This window comes from Maylandia zebra, linkage group LG20, assembly GCF_041146795.1.
Source record: "Maylandia zebra isolate NMK-2024a linkage group LG20, Mzebra_GT3a, whole genome shotgun sequence".
In the NCBI taxonomy this organism is placed as follows: domain Eukaryota; kingdom Metazoa; phylum Chordata; class Actinopteri; order Cichliformes; family Cichlidae; genus Maylandia; species Maylandia zebra.
The window spans coordinates 19,395,821-19,421,148 of NC_135186.1; the positions used below are offsets into that span (position 1 = coordinate 19,395,821).

Sequence of the window (25,328 nt, forward strand, 5' to 3'; positions counted from 1 at the left end):
TTTTGCGTGTTTTTTGCTGGTAGCTTTGCCGCTGTTTTCTCAAGATGCTTTTTTAGAAACAAAATGTTGTTTTTAACAATTTGCCTAGGGTTAGTGAAGTTGATATTAGATGAAAAACAGCCCCAGTGGAGCTTCAGTTAAAATCTTTTCTATACCATATACACTCCCGATTGAAAAATGGCAAAAATCATATTTTGGATTGGATCGTAACTAGGTTCTAAGTAGAAATTCAGCATGCACCATGAAGAAATGGGAGTGACAGAAAACATTTTTTGATCATGCAATTTATTGAAAACAACGCTTAAGCTGAAAGAGGCTGTTTTACAGCTGATCAAAAGTTTAGGACTACACCTCCAAAAAACCCTTAAACCACCCAAAACAGAAATCAAAGGTCCAAACATGAACTCTGTTATGAGCAGCTCCACCGTTATTGTCGATCACTTCAAAAATTCATTGCGGCATGCTTGTTGCAAGTGTTTCCATGTGGTGAGTGGGAGCATTTCTCCAAGTGGTGAAGACGGCCGCACGAAGGGCATCTACTGTATGGAGCTGTTTTCCATTTTTGTAAACTTCCCTTGCCATCCATCGCCAAATGTTCTCAATTGGATCTCTCCCCTTTGACCCTACAATCCAACTGCTATACACAGAATGTGGACTTACTCACTGAACATAATGTGCCTCCACATGTCCAGCTTCCAGTGCACATGTTGCCGATACCAGTGCAAACAGGCTTGACTGTGAAGAGTAGTCATGGCAGGCCTCCTGGCAGCCCAGTGAGACCAGAGATTGTCTGTGAGGAGAGCCGTCGGCCATATCGTCTTGCAAATCAGTAGGAAACTGCTTGTGGTTTTTGAAGCTGACAGGGTGAGGAAACTGTTTTCTTGGCATGTCTTCCTCACTTTGAAGCCCATCCCTAACATCCCCCACTATATGGCACATTGCTTTTAATTTGGTGATGGTACTAAGGCTCACTACGATTATACCGCAACTTGGGTTTTGCGGAACACAAGAGTTCTGACAAGAGTCAATTGCAGGATTAAGCTGTTTGGCATTGGCACAGAAGATATAGCAAGTTTTTAATGGGCACATCCCACATACTCAACTCTGCTTCTCAACCCACAAATGCATTTTCTTAAAAATGTGGTACCAAAAAGCATTGTTACAACAGTGACATAATTGACCAAATACAAATTTCCTTACTTTTTAAACAAACTTTATATATAACTACTAGGTAAAACACTTTTCACTGTGAATTATTTACAGTAAGTCCATATTCTGGGACGTCATTTAAACAAGTTTTGATAAGAGTCTGCCAGATATACTCGGGGCAGTTATTTCTCCTGGTCTGACAGATTTGGGACACTGTGGGCCCAAGCTGTTTTGACTGTGTGATTATTGTATGCTGTTTCTGTTAAAGGGGTCGAGGTACTAGCTTTATCACTGCATGAGAGATCGTTCAAATTGGGCCAGAATATTTAGGCTAAAAGTGACAAAAGTAGTCATATTTCACATTTAGCCACATGATCCTCAGTTTATGAAAAATGTTGATTAGTGGCACCTGCACTAAATATTGGGTGTATTTTTAAATATTTGTTCTTCTCACATAAACTGTTGGCTGTTCAAGATGAACTTGGATCCCATACCTGTCCCCTACCTGTATCTATCAATGATTAACATCTTTAGTCAGACAGGAAGTGTTTGGGTCAACACGGAAAGGACAGGAGAGGCCTGGAAGTCGTTTTACATAAAACTACAGCCTCTGGAAGGTAAAAGTTTGGTGCTGGGATATTTGGTTGGCTACGAATTAAAAGAGGTAGCTGACTGTTGTAAATTATGCTATTTCCTATGTATTTGCTCTAGATGCGTGGTGAATAGGATTATATAGAGGATGAGAAGTAGGGCCAACTGCAGCTGGATTGGGCCTGAGATCCCTCTGTCATCACAAATTTTTACTGGTAAGTACAATTTTCTACTTCCACTGTAGCAGAATATTAAGGATTGCATTTATTATCTCCCCTTGTTAATGCCCACTAAGTGAGATGGAGTGATAAACTATCTCAGATTCAACTCTTTTTGGCATGAGCTGTAGCATTTTAGTTTAATATTTTAGTTATAATGCTCAAAAAAAGTTTGATGTGTATTCTTTTCTGATGTGTATACAGAGAAAAAATAGACTTTAATAAATATTATAAGAACTTTGTTGTTGCTTGTTAGAATCATTCAGCATTTTTAGCCATTGATAGATAGTTATAGAAATCTGTTAAAGAAATCTGCACCTGAGACGATGTACATTTTCATTCTCCTTACTCAATAGATGAAATGTTACATTACAAACATTCATTTTCTAAAAATGCTGAAAATTCTGAAAGACTGACGGAATGCATCCTGAATAATTTGCACAGTTGCAAGAGGAAAAAATATTGTCGCAGGACTTAATTATCATAAACTACGTATGATTGACTGGAGAGAATCCAACGAACTTGATGTATAAGAAACTGGAATCAAAATGGAAGCTTGTGTGTATGTGTGTTGATTTCTCACCAGTTTCTGGCAGTATTGTGTACTTTTTTGCAAAAATTCTCTTGTGCTTTTGTGTGGTACTGTGTCTTTTTTTCTCAGCCATTAAAAATGAGCTGTGGCTCTTCCTCATCCCAGCCGGCCTGGCTGTCATTTTACTTGGGGTGTTTCTGGAAGAGGTGGGCTTCTTCTTGCGCAATATTTCCTCATTCAGACGTCAATTTCTCTACCTTTGGATATTAGGAATGTATCCGGTAACTGCAGTCTCATCTCACACCCACACAAACACAGAGCTCCTTTTATGAACTGAGCTGAAATTGCATGCTGATGTGCTCCAGTCCAGCATGCACTACAGCTGAATCTTACTGCTGTTTTCTGTTTCCTTTAGGTGTTTGCCTTCACATCTCTGATAGCACTATATGTGCCCCGTTCCTCTTCTCTGTGTAGTTTCATTGCTTCTTTGTAAGTTACCAAGAATGGACTATAAAGACTTGCTGTGATCACGGGTTGGTTGTATATATCCTGTCCGAATGTGTGTATTTGGCACAGGTATCACTCTATCACCTTGTTGAAATTCATGGGACTGATCACAGACTTTTTTGGAGGGAAAGTGCGTATGCTGGCTATGTTGTCTGGACAGCAGGTAACTCCAGATCCTTTTCCCTGCTGCTGCTGCTGCTGCCTCCCAATGGTGACCATCAACAGGTACACAGCAGCAGCCACAAATCTGAGTAAAACACTGCCACAGCACGTAGAGTGAAATGATTAAGGTCTTATTAGGCACCAGGTATCATCTCATGGACATTGTAGAGGTGTCATCTCATCAGATCATGTGCCACTAATGTCTATAATGGCTTTTAGTACTTGTGTATGTTACCTGGATGGGAATTTGCACATATATTGCACACACTTCCTGCATGTATATCCTTTGTGTTGGTCTAGCTGTGTTGTGTAAAATGTGGTCGATACAGTAGCAGACTGTCATGTGAAAGTCTTGTCCCTTCTCATGTGTGCAGCAGCAGCCGGGCCTGGATGATGGCTGCTGTCCTGCAGCTCTCTGTGGTCCGCAGCATCTTGTTCTTCGTGACTTTGGTGCTGTGGACAGATGAACAGTATGACTATGGTGATGTGAGTTGTTTATAAAAATTTTGATCTATGCTTATTTTGCCAGTAAGGATAACTTCATGAAGCTCAATCCAGTGCTGGTGTTCATTTAATAGAAGATATACATTATTTGTCCCAAAGCTGGGAAATTTGTTACAGCAACTGGGTTTAACACAACAAAGACAAAACACTGTCAGAGTAGTGTCAGTTCCCAATCTTGTGCAAATATTTTCTTTCTGAAAGTAACTTGTTTCAAGCTAGGTTCATATATAATAGTCATAATGGTTGTAGATGGTTACTGACAAAGGCTGCAAAAAGGCTTCTAAACTGTACAGGGGGAAGGTCATGGAGAACCTCATATGATTCACATTTCTGCAGAACCACTGCACATTGTATGCACTGATTGTTCATTTTTATAAAGGTGGTTTGAACACTATGAAGCTCTCTCACACTCCAAATAGCTTTAAGTAGAGACTGCCTCTGTAGTTATACTATGTTTAACATTTGAAGTACAATGAGGCTTTGAGCCCAGTCTTACATGTTCAGTCTATTTCAGATAACAAATCATCTCATCTGAACTGAAAAGCACTGGATAGACTGAAGAATAAAAAGTGTAACTATCGTCTTATTTTTTCCAGGTGGGTTCAGTTGACCCCAACCTGTATGTGAACAGCATCATAGGTGTGTCAACTTTCGTGTCCTTTTATGGCCACCTATTGTTTTACAAAGCAACAAAGAGTGTGTTGCATGGCTATGGACTGAGAGCCAAGTTCATCTGCATCATCCTGGTGCTGGTCCTGTGTGGCCTGCAGAGTGGCATCTTAGAGACTATGGGGGCTCTGGAGGTTATCCCCTGCACACCACCTTTCTCTGTCTTGGCCCGGTCTCAGTGTAAGTGACAGCACATCTGGACTCCTCCAGTCTTTTGCCTCCCAATCCGGTTTTACTCAAATAATTCTGCAGTTATTCTTGACATGATCAGTCACAACACTCAGACAACATTTTTCAAACAAATCTATCTTGAAAAGTATTAGATTTTATTTTCGCAGGGTACACCCTGGACAGGTAACAAGCATGCAGAACAGGTCTTACACTAACATGATGTGTCCTTGACTGAGACAGAATTCTAGTGCAACTGAGATTTCAGTTCTCAATAATACTAGATAAGTGCTCAACAATCTAATGTGAGCAAATAATAAGATTTAAGACTATAAACCGGAAATATAAAAAAATTCTGTCATCACTTTGCTAAAACTAAAGTTTGATTTCTTTGAGTATGGTTATTGTATGGTTATATTGTTACATCGGCTATAGTTTTGAATGAAAACTCACTATCTCACAAAGATGGAAGCACTGTTGTTTCACCCAAAGCACTCTACACTGCTTGTCCTGTATTGTGCGTTTCTTGTCCAATCTTAGTGATCTACCACTACAGCGTGATTGTGGAGATGTTTTGCATTGGCCTGTATGCCCGCCACACATTCCGTAAGGTGGAGCCGAGTGAAATGGAGATGGAGGAGCCGCTTGATGTATGGAGAATGGAAAAGGCCGTCCAAACGGAAGAAATTCAGGCGATGCATCAGAAGGCCAGCGTGCTATCAGAGGAGGTTCAGCCTGGTGGATGTCTCATCAACGCCTCATATAGTCCCAGTTATGACAGTGACAGCGAAGACAGCCTGTGCAGGATAGAGCATGCACCTCTGGATGGTTTCCACTTTCCTAAGGCCAAAGGTCAGCACTCAAGGAGTTCAGAGACAGTGGAGCCCAGGTGTGCGGATGAGCCCGGCGTAGCTCTGACACACATTACTGTCAGGGCTAATGTAAATGACCTGGAGTCAAAAGATGTCACTGTGGTTTGACCAGTGGAATAGAAAAGCCCATAAGATTAAGCTTGACTGCTGAAGATGCAAAAACTAGCTAGGAAAGGGCACTTTGAGCAAAATATACTGCTAAACGCTTCAATTATACATCAGATCCTGATGAGCAAAATATTTAACTTAAAATTTGATGAAGAATGTAACAACTGACATAACATCAGTCAGTGCAAACTGAAATCATCGAGCCTTTGAGGGCTGGATTCAAGATCAGGTGAAAAATAAAAAAATATTCCCTTAATTTGATGATATTTTGCAACATATTATTGGATATTCTTTAAACATTGCACCTCACCCCAAACTGCTCTGAAATGGTTGTGAAGTGCTAGTTTTACCTTACACACACTTTGCACTGCCCTTCCTTTTGTTCTACACATAACATTTTGATCATTTTAGTCATTTTTGGCATTGCATGCTTGTTCTGTTTCTGCAGTACTGTCTAAGCATGATACCAAGTAGTTGGCAGCTTTTTCCATTTTGTTGAATATTGGTTACTGGCAAACAGTTCGTAGGTACATTACCACCACACTGCATTACTAATGCATAACATCCTACCAGGCCTATGTTTAAGACAAAAAAAAAGGCACATCAACTATTCACTTGAATTTCAAGACTACTGAAAAGTGATGACCATCCCTAGTCCTGGCTTGGTTGTTTGTGGGGATGACCAATAAGACAAACACTTACACACATAATTATCTCATTTAGGATAATTAGGAGACTGTGCAGAGATATTCATCTAATTTTAAATGTGGTCCAGAAACTTCTTATTCATGTGTTTTAGGGTTTGGACTAACCAGGCTGGCTTATAAAGGTCGCCAAAGATTATGTGCTTCTAAAATCTTTAATATATATTTTGTTCTCTCTATTGTTCTTATTATTATTACATATTATTACATTGTTGTACTTATTAATCCCACACGTACTAATTGTTGTGACCTGAGGAAAATGAATGAAATAAATATAATGTTACAACATAATTGAAGTATTTTAAAGCACTTCAAACCCGTGCTCTTTAGAACTGTGTATATATGTAGAGATTTGTTGCTTCTGTTTTTTATCTTTAATTAACAGAGTCTCTGAGTCTACAATTAAACGTGACATGTAGGATGATATATGTATATATGTGTGATATATAACCACAATAAATCCCTGTCCAAATTCAATTCAAACTGTCAACAAATTTAATATTTTTCTGTGGAAATAATTTGGTACATCAGGAGCTAGTAATGTACCAGTAAGTAGATGCACATTCTTGCAGGTGTGTACAGCTGTTTTGCTAACTTTGACTTGACCTCTAGAACCATCTGTAGCAGGCATAATTTGAAGTAATGGTTTTCTGTGCAACGTCATCAGTCTTTCATGTAATTGTGGAGGATCCTCAGTCCACTCTTCTTTATAGTGTGCCTTCAGTTAATTGAGGTTTGAAGCACTCTTTTATGCATCGTTCTCTGAACACCCAGTGCACTCCAGTCAGGCTGAGGCCTGGACTTTGACTAGGCCGGCACAAGAACAATTCTTTTCTTTTGCAGCCCTTCTGTTGGCAATTTGCTGCTGTGCTCAGGATGATTGGGCTTCATCCACACACAAATCTGTGTGTAAACAAGTGTGCACAAATACACCTCGTTTGATTCATCAGTTTTCTTAGCTGTCCTTGTTGACACTATATGAACAAATTTTTAGCTGTTGTGGATCATAGATATGAACACTGCTTGTGTGCTAGCTAAAAGTCCAGCTGCTGTATTTCACAGGGAGAGAAAAGAAAGAGATCTAACTTGACTCAGAGATGGAGAAAGATGAGAAAGACAGGACAGGAGAGGAAGAGGAAGAGGAGAAGTTAGATTTGAAGGCAAGGACTGCTCAGTGGTGTTTGATAAACTGTAAATGTAAGTCCTCGTGTTTTTAAATCAGATTGGGTCTCTACATGTCTTATTATGGTTTTTCATAATGTAAAACATGCTGCAAAACAAACTAGGGTAGATTAACTGTGTTATGTAAAGGCTGATAAAAATACTGTGCAGGTTAGTTTACTGTGATGTAATGGATTTAAGTAAAAGAACTGTAACTGGTGCACAGTGGCTATGGTTTCACAGTCAGAGTTAGGTTACATAAAAGCCAGCAGAGGTGAATTTGAAGTTAAAGTGATGATGCTCATTCACTGAATTCCACCAACTGTATAGTGTCTAGTATGAAAACAGCATAAACAGAATACTGTCAGTGTAGAAAATGGAAGTCAGCCAGGACAACTCATGAAACATCTGCTGACATCTGGTTGAATTCAGTTGTTTACATCCACAAAGAGCAGCAGGTTAATTGATCACAGCCTTTACACTAAGAAAATCTACTGGACATCTCCATAGACATTTTTGTTATTTAGGATTCTTTTCTCCACACTGAGGCATTAGATTTTAGGGTCTCCCCCACCTGCTAAATCCCATTTTGACCTCTTTCCTACTTATTTCCCTTTTAAAGGCAAAGACGCCCTCTATAATGTAGACAACAGAAAATAGAGCTACAATTTATTTTCATTTTTTTTCTCTGCTCATATTCTACTTAACTGATTCAAGTTGAGTGCATTTATTAGAAATAAAAGTTAGACTGAAGTAAAGTTTGTATTCCTATCTACTAATATGATTACATTATTACATTAATATAGCACAGGGTTCAGCTTTGCATAAAAATTGCTCGTAGAAACGTTTTCCAAGGACCTACTTTTACTTTCTTACTTTAATTACATTTCAGAGCATGTACTTTTTCGCTTTTACTTAAGTAAATAAGTTGAATCGGTACTTTTATTGGAGTATTTTTCAACACTTAAGTACAGAATGTCTGGACCGGAGAGAAGAAAAAGGAAATCAGCTGGCAGACTCACTCAAATGTGAATCCATTGTACTGGCTGTACTGTATCTGTTGTCTTCCGGCGTGCCCGCCGGACTACTTCTCTAAGCCAATCAGAACGCTCACAGAGGGCGCTCATCCAATTAGCTGCCGGTACGATCTCTGTGACGTAAGGCCTTTCTGACCAATGTAGCTTATCCTATTTTGGCGGCTGTGCGGAAAACATGGCGGAAAATTTGAAAGGTAATACATAAAGACTGTTATTTCATTTAATTTTACACTGTCTAGTTAATATCTGCGGTTACCTGGTTGTGTCTATGTCCTTTAAATAGCTCGAATATGCACATTTTTCACCTTCGGATTTACGCAGTTTTAACTTAAGCGCTGGGCTTTTACATCGCGGTTATTCTATGAAAGCCAATAGTTCGAAGTACTGGGTGCAGTATAATAAAAGCGGTCTTTTTGTCCAAATAGTCAACTTGTGAACTCAGTAACTTGGATTAAGCTCTTGGTGGAGTTTTCTGTGTATTCCAGGTAGCAGACCGTAGCCGCTGTGTTGAAGTGAGCGGAGGAGTTAGCGGTGCTATTGCACGGTGCTCGGTAGCGTTGAGCTTGAGGCGCCATGTAACGCTTCGGGAATGTTTAAATGGCACACTGTGGGTCTTTGGACGAACGTGGATGCAACTCTTTAAAAGGATTCTAGTTTCGGGCCCCCTGTACAGGTGTTGTGCCAAAAAGTGATTGTCTGCCAGAAACTGATTGCCGTCCGCGGGAGCGCGTGCAGCTGCTTAAAGCTGCAGCGCCCGGATTACTTGCGTTGCCAGCTACTTCCGTGCAACTGATATAACGTGGGGGAAAAAAACCCAAACACATTTATGCCTTTGTTATTAGGCAAAGGTATGCATTTATGGAGCTTTGACGTTTCTTGTAACCGAATTATGACGCTTATCAGAAGGTTGCTTTCAGTGTGTAGCGCAGTCACGAATGACTACACGCATCACGATGGAATAATTAATGCCTACAGGTTTAGTATGTCTACTCTCGTTGTTCATATTTGTTATAAGACTGTCGAATAGTAGTTAAAACAATAAAGACCTATTGTGCCAGTATCACCATGACTCTTTCTTGTTTGTTCAGAATAACGACTGAGAACATGGCATTTTAGCGCTACCAAAAAGTGATTGTGGCCTATAACTTGTCACTGAAACAATATTTCGGCTTCAAACTTGTTGGATATATTCCAGAAGGGTTACATGTGATATATTATATCCCAAAACCTCTCCATGAATTGCTGAATAACTTGTACAGGAACAATAAAACTGACAATATGCCATTTTCAAGCTGCCAAAAAGTGATTGTGGACTATAACTTGTCACTGAAACAATATTTCTGCTTCAAACTTGTTGGGTATCATCCAAAAGGATGATATGTGGCACATCGTATCCCAAACAGTCTCTAAGAAATGCTGAATAACTTTTAAAGGATCATTAATACCCATAATATGCCATTTTCAGCCTGCCAAAAAGTGATTGCCGCCTGTCAGTTACAAGATATAAGTGGCAATCACTTTTTGGCAGGCTGAAAATGGCATATTATCAATGTTAATGTTCCTTTAAAAGTTATTCAGCAGTTCTTGGAGAGTGTTTGGGATATAATATATCACATGTAACCCTTCTGGATGATATCCAAAAATTTTGAAGCAGAAATATTGTTTCAGTGACAAGATATAGGCGGCAATCACTTTTTGGCAGGTTGGAAATTGCGTATTGTCAGTTTTATCGTTCCCTTAATGTAGAGGAAAAACATTATATATATATATATATATATATATATATATATATATATATATATATATATATATATATATATATATATATATATATATATATATATATATATATATATGTGTGTATATATATATATGTATATATATATATGTATATGTATATATATATGTATATGTATATATATATGTATATGTATATATATATGTATATATATATATATGTATATGTATATATATATGTATATGTATATATATGTATATATATATATGTATATATATGTATATGTATATATATATATGTATATGTATATACATTGGGTGAATGTGCAGTAGTAGCAGCAAGCAGGTGAATTCTGTACATTAATATGAATAGACATCTGACTATTTTACAGGATAGACAATATAAACATATTTAAAATTAAAGGAATTGAAATGTACATTGTGCCTTGGTTTAGTGTCTGGAAGAGTCCTGACTCAGTCAATTATAGATGATGTGAGAGGGCGGGTGTGTGTGTTTAGGGCACGGATGGCTTGGGGATAGTAGCTCCTCTTGAGTCTCTCTGTCCTTGCCCGGAAGATGCGGAACCTTCTACTAGGGCTGAACGATATATCGCATTTGCGATAATATCGCGACATGATCAAGTGCAATTTTCTAACCGCAAAGGCTGCGATTATACTCTGGACATGTCCAAATTCATGGGCTGCATCCTCCTGAGGCCGCATTTGTAGACCGATTACGTCACAGCGACGCGCCGAAGTCTGTCCAAATTACTACCATATCCCAGAATTCATAGCGCGGCCCAGCCAAACTCCAGTTTCCAGCAATGGCGGCCGCTACTAAGTTTTAAAATTACTCATACTAATCTTTCTGGGTCACAAAATAAACTTTTAACATATTTTCAGGCGAGAAAGTAGTTGTGTAAACATCAAATATCTGCTCGGTTTATCAAGATATCCCATATTTGCAAAAGTGCTTCGACGTTTTCAGAGGCGTCTGCTACCCACCAGCTCGACAGCTAGCCGGGAGCTCGAGGGTTACTGATGCGGCCGAGAACGGCACAACTCCCGGCACATCATTTTCAGATCACCGCGGAGTTTCGCTGCTCGGGTTAAACGTAATATATAAGTCACTTAGACAACCTAAAAATGTTATTGTTGGGCTTTTTTCAGTGTTTTGTTTGTTCGTGAGTAAATCGGTTTGGCTGAGATTAAAGTTATTAGATTAGATAAAATAAAACTTTATTAATCCCCTGGGTGGGTTCCTCCTTGGTTTTCACACAGCTGACTAAACGTCAAACAGAAAACTTATTAAACAGAAGTATGAGACAGTCGAGAATTGACACCAGTGTCTGGTTATATTTTAGATAGCAAGAAGCAGACGGCCGAGTTTATTAAACTCCACCGAGACAGCGGTGACACTAATCAGAACTAATCAGAAGGCTAGACCGTCCAATTTCACGCCTTTAAACTTTAAAGGCGTGTTTGTGTGTGTGTTTATACAATTGCTATTATGTTTGCACTTTATGTGTAATGTTACTGACTGCAGAGATCAGTAAGATGTGTGTATTTTTTATTTATTAGTTTTATTTATTTAATATTATTTTTTAATTGAATGACTGTCTAGTAGTTCACAGATGTCGAAAAACTGAGTGTGGTAAAGCCACTGATTTTTTTTATGTATATTTCTGCAATCTGCACATTGTACTGACTTTCATTTTAATGTTTACACCAGGGTTCCTTGCCAGCACTTTATGCTCAGATGTTTGTAAGCTAAAAATAAACTATTGTGTATGTTCAAATATACTGTTGTGATTGAAGAAGTTAAATAAAAATGTCAGTCATCAATTCATGCATCACCTCATGTCATCATAACAGAGGTCTGTCTTCCAGGAAAGAACAGTTTAAAATTAATGTAATATAGTATTGGCCATACTATATGATGTATTGCTTGTCTTTGTTTAATAATACAGAAGACAAAGACCTTAAAAAATAATCGCATATCGCATCGCAATCGCAATATTGGGGCAAAAAATCGCAATTAGATTATTTTCCATAATCGTTCAGCCCTACCTTCTACCAGATTGCAGAAGTTGGAACAGTTTGTTGCCAGGATGGGACGGGTCCTTCAGTATCTGCGCTGCTCTAGTCCGGCATCTCCTGGTGTAGGTGTCCTGAAGCGGGGGGAGAGCAATCCTGCAGCAGCGTTCTGCTGTACGGATCACTCTCTGGAGAGCTTTTTGGTCCTTCACACAGCTGTTCCCAAACCACGATGTCATGTTCTGTGTGAGGATGCTCTCCACAGCGCCTGTATAGAAAATCCTGAGGATCTTTGGAGAGACCCTGAACTTCCTCAGTTGTCGTAGGTGATACAGGCACTGCCTAGCCTTTTTGGTCTGGACCTGAATGTGGGCAGCCCATGTCAGGTCTGAGGAGATGTGGACACCAAGATACTTGAAGGACTGCACCCTCTCCACTGGAGCTCCATTGATGATAATGGGCTTGTAGTCTCTGTGCTGACCCCTTCTGAAGTCCACCACCAGCTCCTTGGTCTTGCTGACGTTCAGCTGGAGGTGGTTGTCCTGGCACCACGATGCCAGATTCTTCACTTCATCCATGTAGGCCGCCTCATCGTTGTTGGAGATGGCACCCAACACCACTGTGTGTTATAGGCCACAATCACTTTTTGGTAGCGCTAAAATGCCATGTTCTCAGTCGTTATTCTGAACAAACAAGAAAGAGTCATGGTGATACTGGCACAATAGGTCTTTATTGTTTTAACTACTATTCGACAGTCTTATAACAAATATGAACAACGAGAGTAGACATACTAAACCTGTAGGCATTAATTATTCCATCGTGATGCGTGTAGTCATTCGTGACTGCGCTACACACTGAAAGCAACCTTCTGATAAGCGTCATAATTCGGTTACAAGAAACGTCAAAGCTCCATAAATGCATACCTTTGCCTAATAACAAAGGCATAAATGTGTTTGGGTTTTTTTCCCCCACGTTATATCAGTTGCACGGAAGTAGCTGGCAACGCAAGTAATCCGGGCGCTGCAGCTTTAAGCAGCTGCACGCGCTCCCGCGGACGGCAATCAGTTTCTGGCAGACAATCACTTTTTGGCACAACACCTGCATGACGTTTGATTTAAAACATACGCTGTTTCACACAGCTATACTTTGGCTGTCCATTTGCACAAATGCACAAAGCCCAGCAGTAAACCGTGTGTGCTGTCACCGTGCGCTGTTTGGCGGTAGGAAGCTGAGTCAGATTAAAAATGAATTTTTCCTTACTTTCCACTGTCAGAAAAAGACTGGGCACTGTCAGTTAAAGGTGTGTGGTGTGTTAGATTGCAGCGTGCCCTGCAAGATGTCCTGGGATGAGCTGGAAGCCATGTGTCGAATGGAGAAACTCCAGTGTCAAGAGCTTGGAGTTAGCAGAGCCAACGTCAATGAATACGAGGTTGAATTCCTATGTGACTACAAGAAGACTAAGGTATGATATCAACTAAGGTATGATATGGATTGTTGGCAACTTAGACTCTTGTTAGTGTGAAGTTAGGGAAGGTTTCTGGGTTTGTTTTCGAAGAAAAATAAATTCCTAGTAAATATTTTGGCAGTATTTTTAATGAAATCAACCAGTTTAATTGTTGGACAGGGCATGCATTCACTGTTAGACATCACACAGACATGTTTGAAAGGAGTTTTATTGCAAGTACTAAAAGTACAAAATATTTTACATTCATCTACTTTATAGTGAAACATTCTGCTAGTGTGTATTCATTGTATTGTGGCATGGATAAGAGTCATTTTTCCTCTTTGTTCCACTTTGAAGGCAAATGGTCTAACCTGACATTAGAAGAAAGAAGATGTTATAATACAGCAAGTGCTGCATAACAAACATTGTTCCTAATAGTACAAGGTAGATACCACAAGACAGTGTAACTTTGGACTGCAAGAAACCATGCACTGTGGTGTAAATTCCTTAAATATCTTATCTATAATATTTTGGATTTTTGTATCATTTTGCATCATTGTATCATTTTACTATTTAGTTTGTATTTAATGTGCTCATATACACTATCTTGCATATGTACAATATTACTCATGTTTCTCACTTCTTATCCCTGTTAGTTAAGTATACACGCATAAGCGTCTGTACGAGCCCGTCTCAGAACAGATTAGGTGTTGCTAGAAGAAAACCTTTCATGTATGTGCGGTGGAAGTTTTGAGCAGGCACAATTGGATTTGAGGTGGCACTCATTTAGTCTTCTCCAAATAGTTAGAATCAATGTAATCTCAGCTAAAACATTCAACTCGATATGCTCATGGTTTCATTGTGCCTTACCTGCCTTTTTAATGTTGTTTTGTCTAGGATTTTTTTTTTCTGTAAAGCATTTTATGATTCCTGAGTGTGAAAAGCACTATATACATGGAGTACTGTGCAAAAACTCCGGAGCCACCCCTCATTTTTGTATATTTTGGGAGGAAAATAGGAAATATGTGTAGTTATTTATTCAAATGTGTGCTAACATATGAGGTTGAATGATGAGACTGAAAGTACTCTCACTGCTGGAGCTCTCCTGGCCTCCTCTGAACCAAAAATGTCACATTTCCTGTCATCACACTGTCAGTCTGTAAGGGGCCTTTTCTTCGTTATTCTTTTTATTTATTTATTTTAAAGCACATGCCTTTCACATAATAAACTATCTACTATAGATAGTTTTTTTTTATTATTTTTTTTAGGGCTGATACTTCCTGTTTAATCTCCTTGTGTCCAGTTTCCTCAAACAAGGATGCTGCACATCATGCTGAGAGTTGCCAATTTTTCAGCTAATAGCTCTTTGACCTTGTTGCTAATAGCTATTAAATTGTCTAATGCCTGTCAAACTGTGTTACCTTTGGTATTTTTCCATAGATTCTACTCAAGAAATGGAAAATGTCTTTCTGTAACAGGGTGTCTCTGAATGAAATATTTGGGTATAAGGACTAAAAATGAATAAAAAGTCAACCATGTCTACAGAAAGACAAACACCTTCAGAAAACTGGAGAGCTACTGCTCAAGAGCACTTTAAAAAAATTACAATAAACTCTGGCTGGTTGGGAGAAAAACAAATATGAGGGGTGCTTCCAGACTTTTGGACATGCTGTAAATATTGTACGTTTGCTTTGTGGAGATTTAGAACATCTGTGAGGTGGGACAGATGTTGCCCTTGGTATACATGGTAACAGAATAAATTAAGTTTAGGCTGAACCACTAATTGCCCCCAAAACTGACGTTATTGTGTGTGTTTCAGGAAGAGGAGTTGTACCTTGTAAAATGGAAGGGCTTTCCAGAATCAGATAACACTTGGGAACCCAAGAGGAACCTAAAATGTCCCAAACTGATGAAGCAGTTCCATCTTGACTTGGACCAGGAGCTGAGGCGCCACAAGCGACGTTGCATCCCAAAAAAGCTAGATAAAGAAGTTTCCTCATTTCTGGTCCAAAAAGCCAAACTTCGCCAGAGTCTGCAGCGCTGGGAAGACCATCTGAATCATACTCGCAATCATCCAGGGCGCATTTTTGTCATGAACGAAGTGGACCTAGAGGGTCCTCCGAAAAACTTTACCTATATCAACAACTATAAAGTAGGTCAGGGCATTGTGTTAGATGAGATGGCAGTGGGTTGTGAATGCAAAAACTGTTTAGAGGAGCCAGTGAATGGCTGTTGCCCTGGGGCTTCCCTCCAACGCATGGCCTACAACGACAGAGGACAGGTCCGGATTCGGCCTGGACAGCCAATATATGAGTGCAACTCCCGCTGCAGCTGTGGGCCTGACTGTCCCAACAGAGTTGTGCAGAATGGCATCCAGTTCGATCTGTGTATCTTTAAAACGGGGAACGGCCGGGGATGGGGAGTCCGCACACTGCAGCACATCAAGAGGAACACATTTGTCATGGAGTACATTGGGGAGGTGAGACCTGTTAAGTATTTTTTTTTTAAAGTGGCGTATCATGCTTCAGTGTGAAGTGTAGAGCATGACAAAAGCAGCCAGTAGCTGCTTGATGATTTGACAGATGTGATACATTAATTGAATCGGTTTAAAGTTTAATGATACAAGTGACAGCACTTGTTTCTGGTAACTTGCAGCTAGAAAGCAAATGAAAAGAAAGGTGTGGTGCACTAAAATAGAATCTGAATACTACTGGTATCTTTTCATACTAAGAAAATGCCCAAAGGGGTATACTTACAAATGTGAAATTGTGTATGTGCACACACACGTACATACACAGTTGTTTTCATGTCCTTGTGGGGACATCTAATTGACATAAGGCTTTCTCTAGCCGCTTAACCCTGACCATGACCTAATTGTAACCCTGACACTAAAACCACATTTTGAGTCTCAAAAATGGCTTCAAACTCCTGGGGATGGTGATTTTGTCCCAATAAGGGCTGTTGGTCCCCACAAGCATAGTAAGCTTCCAATTTTTGGTCATCACAAAAATATGTACACAGGGTACACACACAATTTCGCATTTGTATGCATACCCCTTTTGGCATTTTCTATCCATATCTATCTACCTGTAGATGTATAGATCTATATGCCTATATATATTAGCTGATTAGTTCTTGCCATATATGAATTCTAACAGTTGTCAAATAGGGCTGTCAGCTGTGCACCAATCTGAATTCTGCACAACACACCTGATGTTCTCAACCCCATTAAGGGTGTAAGAAATTCCACAAATGAACCCTGACAAGGCACACCTGTAAGGTGAAACCATTTCAGGTGAAGGGTTTGCAGTGCTGTCAATAAGGCAAAGGGCGGCTACTTTCAGGAATCTATAAGATATAAATAGTTTGTGTTGACAGGTCGGATTTCTCAGCATGTCTTTTTGCTCTCATATGAAAGAGTAGAAACGTATGCATTATTCTGGGTGTTTTTGCTATTTCTTAATAGATTTAACAGAAAAGGCAGACTGAGAAAACCTTACTGAAGCCACTGATATCAAAACTGTGCTTGTGCAGTCTGAGCAGAGCTGAACAAAGCTTTTAAGAGATGGTCCTTCAGCATTGGGAACAAATGAGCTGCACAGTTGAATAGAGGTTAAAGTACTACATTTACTAAGAATATTACAGTGATGAGACTACCATGGCTTCATTGTAGGACTTTTTTTTTTTTTTTTTTTTTTTTAAGGGATGTCATTGTTTTTAATATTATAGTGGACTGAAACTCTTGTTCTCCATGGTTTAAAAAGGGTACACGCACTTTTTAAACCATGCACTTTTTTCTGTGCTTAATTACATAATCAGATAGGAAATACTTTTTCTTTTTCTTTTCTTAAGAACGAGGAATAGTAAATAGGGATGGGAGTCAAGAACTGGTTCATGTAGAGAACCAATTCAGTAGTTCAAGTCCAGCCTGGAAGTAATAAATGCATGAACTAGTTTTTCAGCGTCACTCTGAGACAGGATATTTCTAATTTTAGAGATGTTGCACAGATGGAAGAAAGCAGTCCTACATATTAGTTTAATATGTGCATTGAAGGACATACCCTGGTCAACTGATTCCAAGTTGATTGATTCCAAATCAAGGCCAAATTATAGTAAATAGTCAGTAGACATGGGAACACAAATACTAGCTGTCATTCACGTTCACATAATTTTATTCTAAAAGTTGTAATTTTGAGATTACCAAAGTATGTTGGTAAATGGACTTGTTCTTATATAGTGTTTTTCTACTCTGAGCACTCAAAGTGCTTTATACAATTAATTCATTCACTTGTACTTGGGGTCAGGAGGTGTTGGGAAAGCTGAGCTTACTTTCTCTAGCCACACCCAGGCCTGATTACTGCCACACCTGTTCTCAATCAAGAAATCACTTTAATAAGTCCTGCCTGACAAAGTGGAGTAGGCCGGCAGATCCTCAAAAGCCAGACGTCATGCTGTGATCCAATGAAATTTAGGAACAAATGAAAACCAAATTGAGATCTCTCAGTCTAGAAAAGTTTATAAAATTATTTCTGAAGCTATGGGAGTCCAGCAAACCACACTCAGAGCCATTATCCACAAATGGCGACAACAGTGGTGAACCTTCTCAGGAGTGGCTAGCTGACCAAATTTACCCTAAGAGTGTAGTGGCGACTCATCCAAGAGGTCACAAAAGGCCTCAGAACAACATCCAAAGAAATGCAGGCCTCACTTGACTCAGTTAAGATCAGTTTGCGTAACTCCATCATAAGAAAGAGACTGGGCAAAAATAGCCTGCATGGCAGAGTCACAAGACAAAAACCACTACCGAGCAAAAAGTAACATAAAGGCCCATCTCATGTCAGAAAACATCTCGATGATCAAGACTTTTGGGAAAATACTCATCTGGTGTAAAGGTAACCCAGCATTTCAGAAAAAGAACATCATACCAACAGTAAATTATGGTGGTGGTAATGTGATGGTCTGGGGCTATTTTGCTGCTTCAGAAACTGGAAGACTGGGTGTGGTAAATGGAACCATGAATTCAGCAAGTCCACCTCTGAATGTGCTAAACACCTTCATTTAGAAACTGCATTTTGTGTTTGTGTTATCTTTGTTTAATATTTACATTTTTTAATGATTTGAAACATTTAAGTGTGACAAACATACATAAAAAGTTGGAAATTAGGAAGAGGGCAAACACTTTTTCACACCACTGTGGGTGCTGTATATGATCAGCACGTCATAACCATCCTCATTTGTTAAAGATGTTTGAACCCTGCCTTGCTATAAAGCAGTATTGCCAGCTACTGCCACCCTGGTTTCATCCCAAATCCAGCATGTCTTGTTCTTAGTACAGGAGTACACGTCCGCTCGTCATACATTGCCACCTAGTGGCAGAAGTTTTAGTTCATTTATGTACATAGTTTTTTATTTATTTACTTTTCCTCCAAAGAAGCTACAACTTTTGCTTTAGCATCATGTTCACGTTTTTGTCCAACATGTGACACACACGTGTTTCCAATCATGTTAATTCAGATGCCAATATAAATAAAAAAACAAATTTAGAAATTAATTTGTGACATTATAAATTATAACCTCTGATGTATTAGCAGAATTATTCTGCTATCTAAACAGTGTATAGTGATGCTATCCATAAAGAAATGTAATGCTGGCAGTTTAATGCTGATACAAAATGTTGTAAATTGTTTGAATGTACAAAATTATCCAAAACCATGCAAAAATATTAGTAACCTCTTAATTTTACAAAACACTCTGAGCCTGTTTTGGGTTAAGTTTTGAATGTTGGTGAAATTCTAGATTACAGAAAGATTCTGCTAAATCTGTGTGTTAACATTACAGCCCACACCTCAAAACTACAGCCTGAATCACAGACAACTTGAGTTGACTGTTGTCTTTAATTAGCACTAGATATATAAAAATTGAACTGAATAATAGAACTCTGTTGGTTTATATGTCATTTTAATCCAACTATGCTCATTTGCACAGTAAATAAAACTGTGCTGTATACGGAGCAGCAGCAGGAGACAGATATTGATTAAATATCTATTCACTCATGCAAATGACAGCTTTCTATTAAGAAAAACAACTCCTCTTATTTCTTAGCAGGTTACAGTCATCTTGTGGTTACACTGACATGGTGTTTTCAGAATCAGAATACTTTATTAATCCCTAAGGAAATCTGGGTTACAGTTGCTCCAAGACAGTAACAGTAAAAGACAAAACTATTTAAACAATGCAATATGTTACAGATTTACAAATGTAAGAAATGGCACTAATATTTACAAATCACTCAATTAGAGGTGATTATTGATATGAAGAATCTTATCAGAATTAGTTTTAGCACGGATGCATCAACCAGGCATGCAGCCTGTTACAGTTGCTCCTGCTTTTTCTTTTCTTTCTTATGTCTTTGTTTTGTTTCCACAAGATTATCACCACAGACGAAGCAGAGAGAAGAGGTCATATATATGATCGCCAGGGCTCTACGTACCTCTTTGACCTGGACTATGTCGAGGACGTGTACACAGTGGATGCAGCTCACCTAGGCAACATTTCTCATTTTGTCAACCACAGCGTGAGTGCCTATGAACATGTGTCTGTCTTTGTCCATTCTCAGCCATTTGTAAATGACCACAGTTTCTCCAACATGTTTCATTAAAAACAAAAGCTCTTAATATTGATGTATATTGACCAGCATGCATAGCAACGCATGTACTACCAGACTGCAATTTTTCAAATATGAAAGCAGAGTCTGTGCGAACAAAAAGCTCCTGAAAAACCTTCTGTTCCTTTTGCAGTGTAACCCTAACCTGCAGGTATACAACGTGTTCATTGACAACATTGACGAAAGGCTTCCGAGAATTGCGTTATTTTCAACACGTGCTATCCGAGCAGGAGAGGAGCTCACCTTTGACTACAAAATGCAAAGTAAGTAAACTGACTGAGCAAATTTGAGTCATATGTATTTTGGCACAAATACTGACCTTAACCAGACTTTAAGGTGCACTCAGAAGACTACAGAACTAAATAAATCAAGTTCTGTCACCCACTGGTGAAATATGTTTATATTTAAGCTCACTAGCCTCTCCTGGAATTTACATAGGAACTCACAGTGTGAGTTGTGGTGCCTGGTGCCCGAACATTTTAATCCTGTAGCTTTCAGGGTGGGGGCTGTATTGATCAGATTGAGGATTTATGATCTAGAAGTCTCTGAAGCCTGGTCAGCCTCTCATACTAGTTTGTTTTTCTTGCACCGTTCAGTTTTTGTGGCGTGGAGTGGCTGCCACCAGGGGAAACTAATGTGTGCTTAATCTGCAGTAGTTTTTGGGTTCATGTCATTCAGTAATAGGATCCAAGCCTCCCCAAATGTTAATCACACTGATCTCATTGTTCTGAGATCAGTGTGATCAACGTATATGCTCTGCTGGCTCACAGCAGAGCATCAGTGTTTCTTAACCATGTTTTTTTTTTGCTTGTTGTTTTTCATGTATATGAGTTTGATGTGTTAAATGTGGATAAATCTGTCATTTCTTTGTGTGTGTTTGTTTCACTTTTTCCTTTGTGCAGCACTTTGATCAACCTGTGTTGTTTTTAACTGTGCTTATATATAAACCGATTAATTTCACATGGGAGTTAACCAGCCTGAATTCTGTGTCTTTCTAGTTGATCCAGTTGATACAGAAAGCACCAAAATGGATTCCAGTTTCAGTCTAGCTGGGCTTCCTGGCTCTCCAAAGAAGAGGGTTCGAGTGGAGTGTCGGTGTGGATCAGACTCATGTCGAAAATATCTGTTCTGACAAGGACCTGTGGGGGAAAATGTACAGTTATGTTTTGTTTTTTTTTTATTATGAAAGATGAAATCACAACTTCACTTTTACATTTATGAACAAGGCAGACTCTTAAGATGGAAACCACAGTCCAGCTTCAAATCTGTGAAGTGTGTGTGTATTACAAGTGCTTAATTACAGCGACATTTTTTATTTATTTATTTTTGTCCTCTTTTAGCTACAAAATAGATTTGAAACAAAAAAGTGATTAGCTTGTATTCTAGTTCATGAATGTACAAGTTCCTCTGTGACTGTCTGCAACAGGTTTATTACTGCTTGGCACTGGCCAAGTCTGGTGGGCAGAAAGAGCAGCAGTCAGTCTATTATTTCTTTAAAATCTGGATCATTCTTTTGTCTTTTTTTCTTTGAGTCAAAATTATATATAGGAACAAATGTTAGGAATCTGCACACTGTTGACGAGCTGTGAAATGGCTGCAGTGTAAAGCTGACAGGCTCCGGCTGGTATTCTTTATGATGGTCTCTACACTTCCACGCTTTTGCGTGTGCTGGTAATCAAAACATTGGCTCCAGTGCTTTAGGATATACCATTTATTTATTCTGCGTTTTTAGTTCTGTTTGACTAAAGAGGTATGCAATCACGACAGGTTTCAGACAACAGTCACCACAGTGAATATATAATAATTGAGATGGAACACAACCGTAGCCAAAACTGGGTTTGGTTTGGCTGTACTGCAGTTTGTTCTGAGCCATGTCCGTGTTCCCTCATGCTGTTTCTTAATATGCATGTTGTTTATTTCAGTCATGGTGTTTGACGCTCCAGATGTTGGCCGAGTCAACAGTGTACAGTGTATAAGGCTCGATCCTACTGTGTCTGCACTGCTGCTAGGCCAAGACCAATAATGGCCTGCCAACATGGAGTCGCATACAGCTGGTAGATGGGTTTTCAGTAAGCTAGAACAACAGATGCATGCAATGTGTTGTCAAAGTGTCTGTGACTGTTCTAAATGTGTGCACTAGACGCTGTGGAGGTATGCTTGCAACTGCTTTATCTTAAGTCTCCCTTCATGAACTCTCCTCTAATCTAAATAATATGAACTGTATAAGAAAGAACAGTAGAGGAAACTTTACTTTTTGCTTTCAGACATTTATGGTTTAATCGGATAAAAGGACACATGCTTGTAAAGAGAGCATGATGCTGTGTTTTCTCTATCAGTCTCACCACTATGCACAGGCTGACATGGTGGCTTTCAGCACAGCATGCTGTGCGCATCTTCCCATTAACAAGGTAAGTTAAATCTGCACCTGTGCACAGAACGAGAAGCTCCGTGCTTCTTTCACTAACAGTTACACAGGTGGATGAAGGTTGGGACAATACACTGGTCTGTTTTCTGGATATGGTTTGTTATTTTATGCCTGATTATTTTTATTGTAAAGAATCTTTGTATGGTTTTACACATGTCAGTGCAAATTCTCTACTTTCTGCCAAAGAAACGGATTCCCTGGAAACTGGTTTATAGACATTATTGAATAAAGTACTCATGTACTGGGGATACATGAGAGCATTTTAGTGAACTGCTCTTCTGGCAGCCCAGGGGTATTGTAACTCTCAGTGTACTTTTTTTTTTTGTTTTAAATGGTCAGTAGCTGATTATTTTACAGTTTTGATATTTAAGCGTTTTAGTTATCAATACTTGTTTTTATCATTGTGACATTCTGATAGATGGAGAACAAAAGCCGTGCTAATAAATGGTGCATTTGTATCCAATGGGAGTGGTTCGTTCCAGGATATTAATATTTTGATGAGAATATAAATTATGTCCTATAGAAATGTGGTTACAGTTCCTCCAAGGCAATAAGAATAGCAACACACTGAACTAAATTGAATAATATATTGCAAAGTTACAAAATAGAAGGAATATCTCTAGTTTATACAAATAGCTCAATTATAAATATTCAGAAAATTGCAGATATATAATATAAAGAAGAAGCCAGCCAAAACACATGAGATAGCAATGGAATGCCCAGGATGTCCTCTATTTAGTACATCAGGACTTCGTACGGTAGCTCACGTAAGTCAAAAGATATAGGCCAAAACAAATGTCCATTACAAAGGACATAAATAAATAGGCTGGTTCTCAGGAGGATCACCCACTAAAAAAATCAAAACATCCTGGGATTCTGCCTATTCTGGTCGAATGACACAAATTCTAAAGACTGTTTCTGCTATGGCACAGGCAGCGCTTTCATTAACATCCTGTAACAAAACAAATTAAAATAAAAAAAAATTAAAGAATTATTTTTCACTAATGCATACCATTTAAAGCAGTCAATTTAATAAGGTATAATTTGAAACTAAGGGGAAAAGTGTTGCATGGATTTTCTGAGTGACTAAGTTGTAAAAGCCTTTTTTTTTTTTTTAAATGCATGAGAAAATCCCATTAACTTAAACTGAAACTGTGCATGATTCAGTTCTGTGTGCACCTTAACCAGTTTCTGTAGATCTTAATTGATCCAGTGAAAACCAGTGAAGTTGCACACAGAATTGGATCACGCCATACTTTACAGCATACAACTCAATTTTTGTTTTAAAGTTAGGACACAGGGTGAAATTTAAATAAAATAAGAATACATTGATTTACAAATTTCATAAACCCATATTTTGTTTAGAAATAAACAAACTACATCAAACATTGTGAGTGAGAAAATTTACCATTATAAGAAACATATTAGCTCATTTTGAACTTGATGAACTGTCCTGCCTATGGTCTACACCTTTCACTAATTGATACCACTTGATTCAATACAATATGAAAAATACAACGAAGACAAAGCAGGACTTTAGGGAAACTAGAATTCTCCATCAGACAAAACATTATCAGCTGCTCTCCTTAGTCCATGGATATTTCCAGATGGGATGCTACACAATAGGAAACTTTGTACCTTTGTTGTAATGTTTTTCTTAAAATAAAAATGTAAAGAAGAAGATATATTTTGTGGGTTCTATAGTGAATAAAACATGGGTTTATCTTACGGTGAATGTCCTGTGTTTAAACCCAGCCTCTGGCCTTTCTGTTTGGAGTTTTCATGTTCTCACCGTGAATGCGCAGGTTCCTTCTGGGTACTCTGACACGCCTATTATTTCTGTTCAAACATGTACAACAGTCAGCAAGTTCCCAAAACAATCCAAAATCCTTTGGAACAGTGGCAAGGACAGCTAGTCTTTACTGCTAAACACGCACCAGCAAATCCATCCAACATAGTTTTATATGTGAACAGGATAATTGTGCAACACAGTTATTTTGAAAGTTAACTTTTTAAAGGTCAAATAATGTTGCCTCTGTGTCAGACTAAAACACATTTATTACCAATTTGGTAACTTACTTTATTATTCTTCAAAACAGAAATTGACCATCCAATAGTAAAGTGTCTTTAATTCTTAATCAAAAATATAATAAAAGTATAAATCTAATTAATATGATTGATGAGAAATTTAGTTTGAGTAATGAAAATTCTAGTGTCTGGATTTTTTGTGTGTAGACATGATCACACACGATCACGTGATCATCCTTGGCTGATTAGTGTTCCCTTGAGGCCACTGAATTAAACCTAGTCAAAGCACTGATCTATAGCGGAGTTACTGGAACACGCGTGGCTGGTAGAAGACAGGGCCTGGAAGGGTACTCACTATGTTCTTCCTTTTTTTCTTTTTTTTTTTATCCGAGTAGGTGGGGTAGACATCCGGAGGACAGAGGCAGAATAAACTGGGCGAGTTCCCTTGCCCATCAGCTCCATCCAAGCTCTGTGCTGCCTACTCGATAATACTCCTAGGATCAGAGAACAAACTATTTAAACAGAGAGCTGATTCAGACTTCCTGTATTCGGGTGCTGGTTCCACAGATCAACAAAAGTTAATTTAACCTTTGTTAAAGTTAAGTTATTTT

General features: G+C 38.7%; 2 protein-coding genes across 4 annotated transcripts; both read left to right on the forward strand.

The window, feature by feature from the left end:
* Positions 1–1,635: 1,635 nt before the first annotated feature.
* LOC101478570 (organic solute transporter subunit alpha) lies at positions 1,636–6,640 on the forward strand. Of its 3 annotated transcripts, XM_014410373.3 has the most exons (8): positions 1,636–1,766; positions 1,861–1,955; positions 2,620–2,771; positions 2,906–2,979; positions 3,067–3,222; positions 3,534–3,645; positions 4,260–4,512; positions 5,041–6,640. In XM_014410373.3, exons 2-8 carry the CDS (start codon positions 1,889–1,891, stop codon positions 5,478–5,480), a joined length of 1,254 nt encoding a protein of 417 aa, XP_014265859.3. In that variant the 5' UTR covers positions 1,636–1,766; positions 1,861–1,888; the 3' UTR covers positions 5,481–6,640. The 3 variants fall into 3 exon arrangements, with proteins under 3 accessions (XP_014265859.3, XP_076734264.1, XP_076734263.1); XM_076878149.1 differs by having other exon boundaries at positions 1,636–1,955; XM_076878148.1 differs by lacking the exons at positions 1,636–1,766; positions 1,861–1,955 and having other exon boundaries at positions 1,999–2,771.
* A 1,887-nt stretch (positions 6,641–8,527) lies between these two features.
* Positions 8,528–24,400, forward strand: LOC101475727 (histone-lysine N-methyltransferase SUV39H1). Its single transcript, XM_004570924.3, has 6 exons — positions 8,528–8,576; positions 13,473–13,618; positions 15,420–16,079; positions 20,028–20,174; positions 20,398–20,527; positions 21,263–24,400. The coding sequence occupies exons 1-6, from the start codon at positions 8,558–8,560 to the stop codon at positions 21,394–21,396; spliced, it is 1,236 nt and encodes a 411-aa protein (XP_004570981.1). The 5' UTR covers positions 8,528–8,557; the 3' UTR covers positions 21,397–24,400.
* Positions 24,401–25,328: the final 928 nt, after the last annotated feature.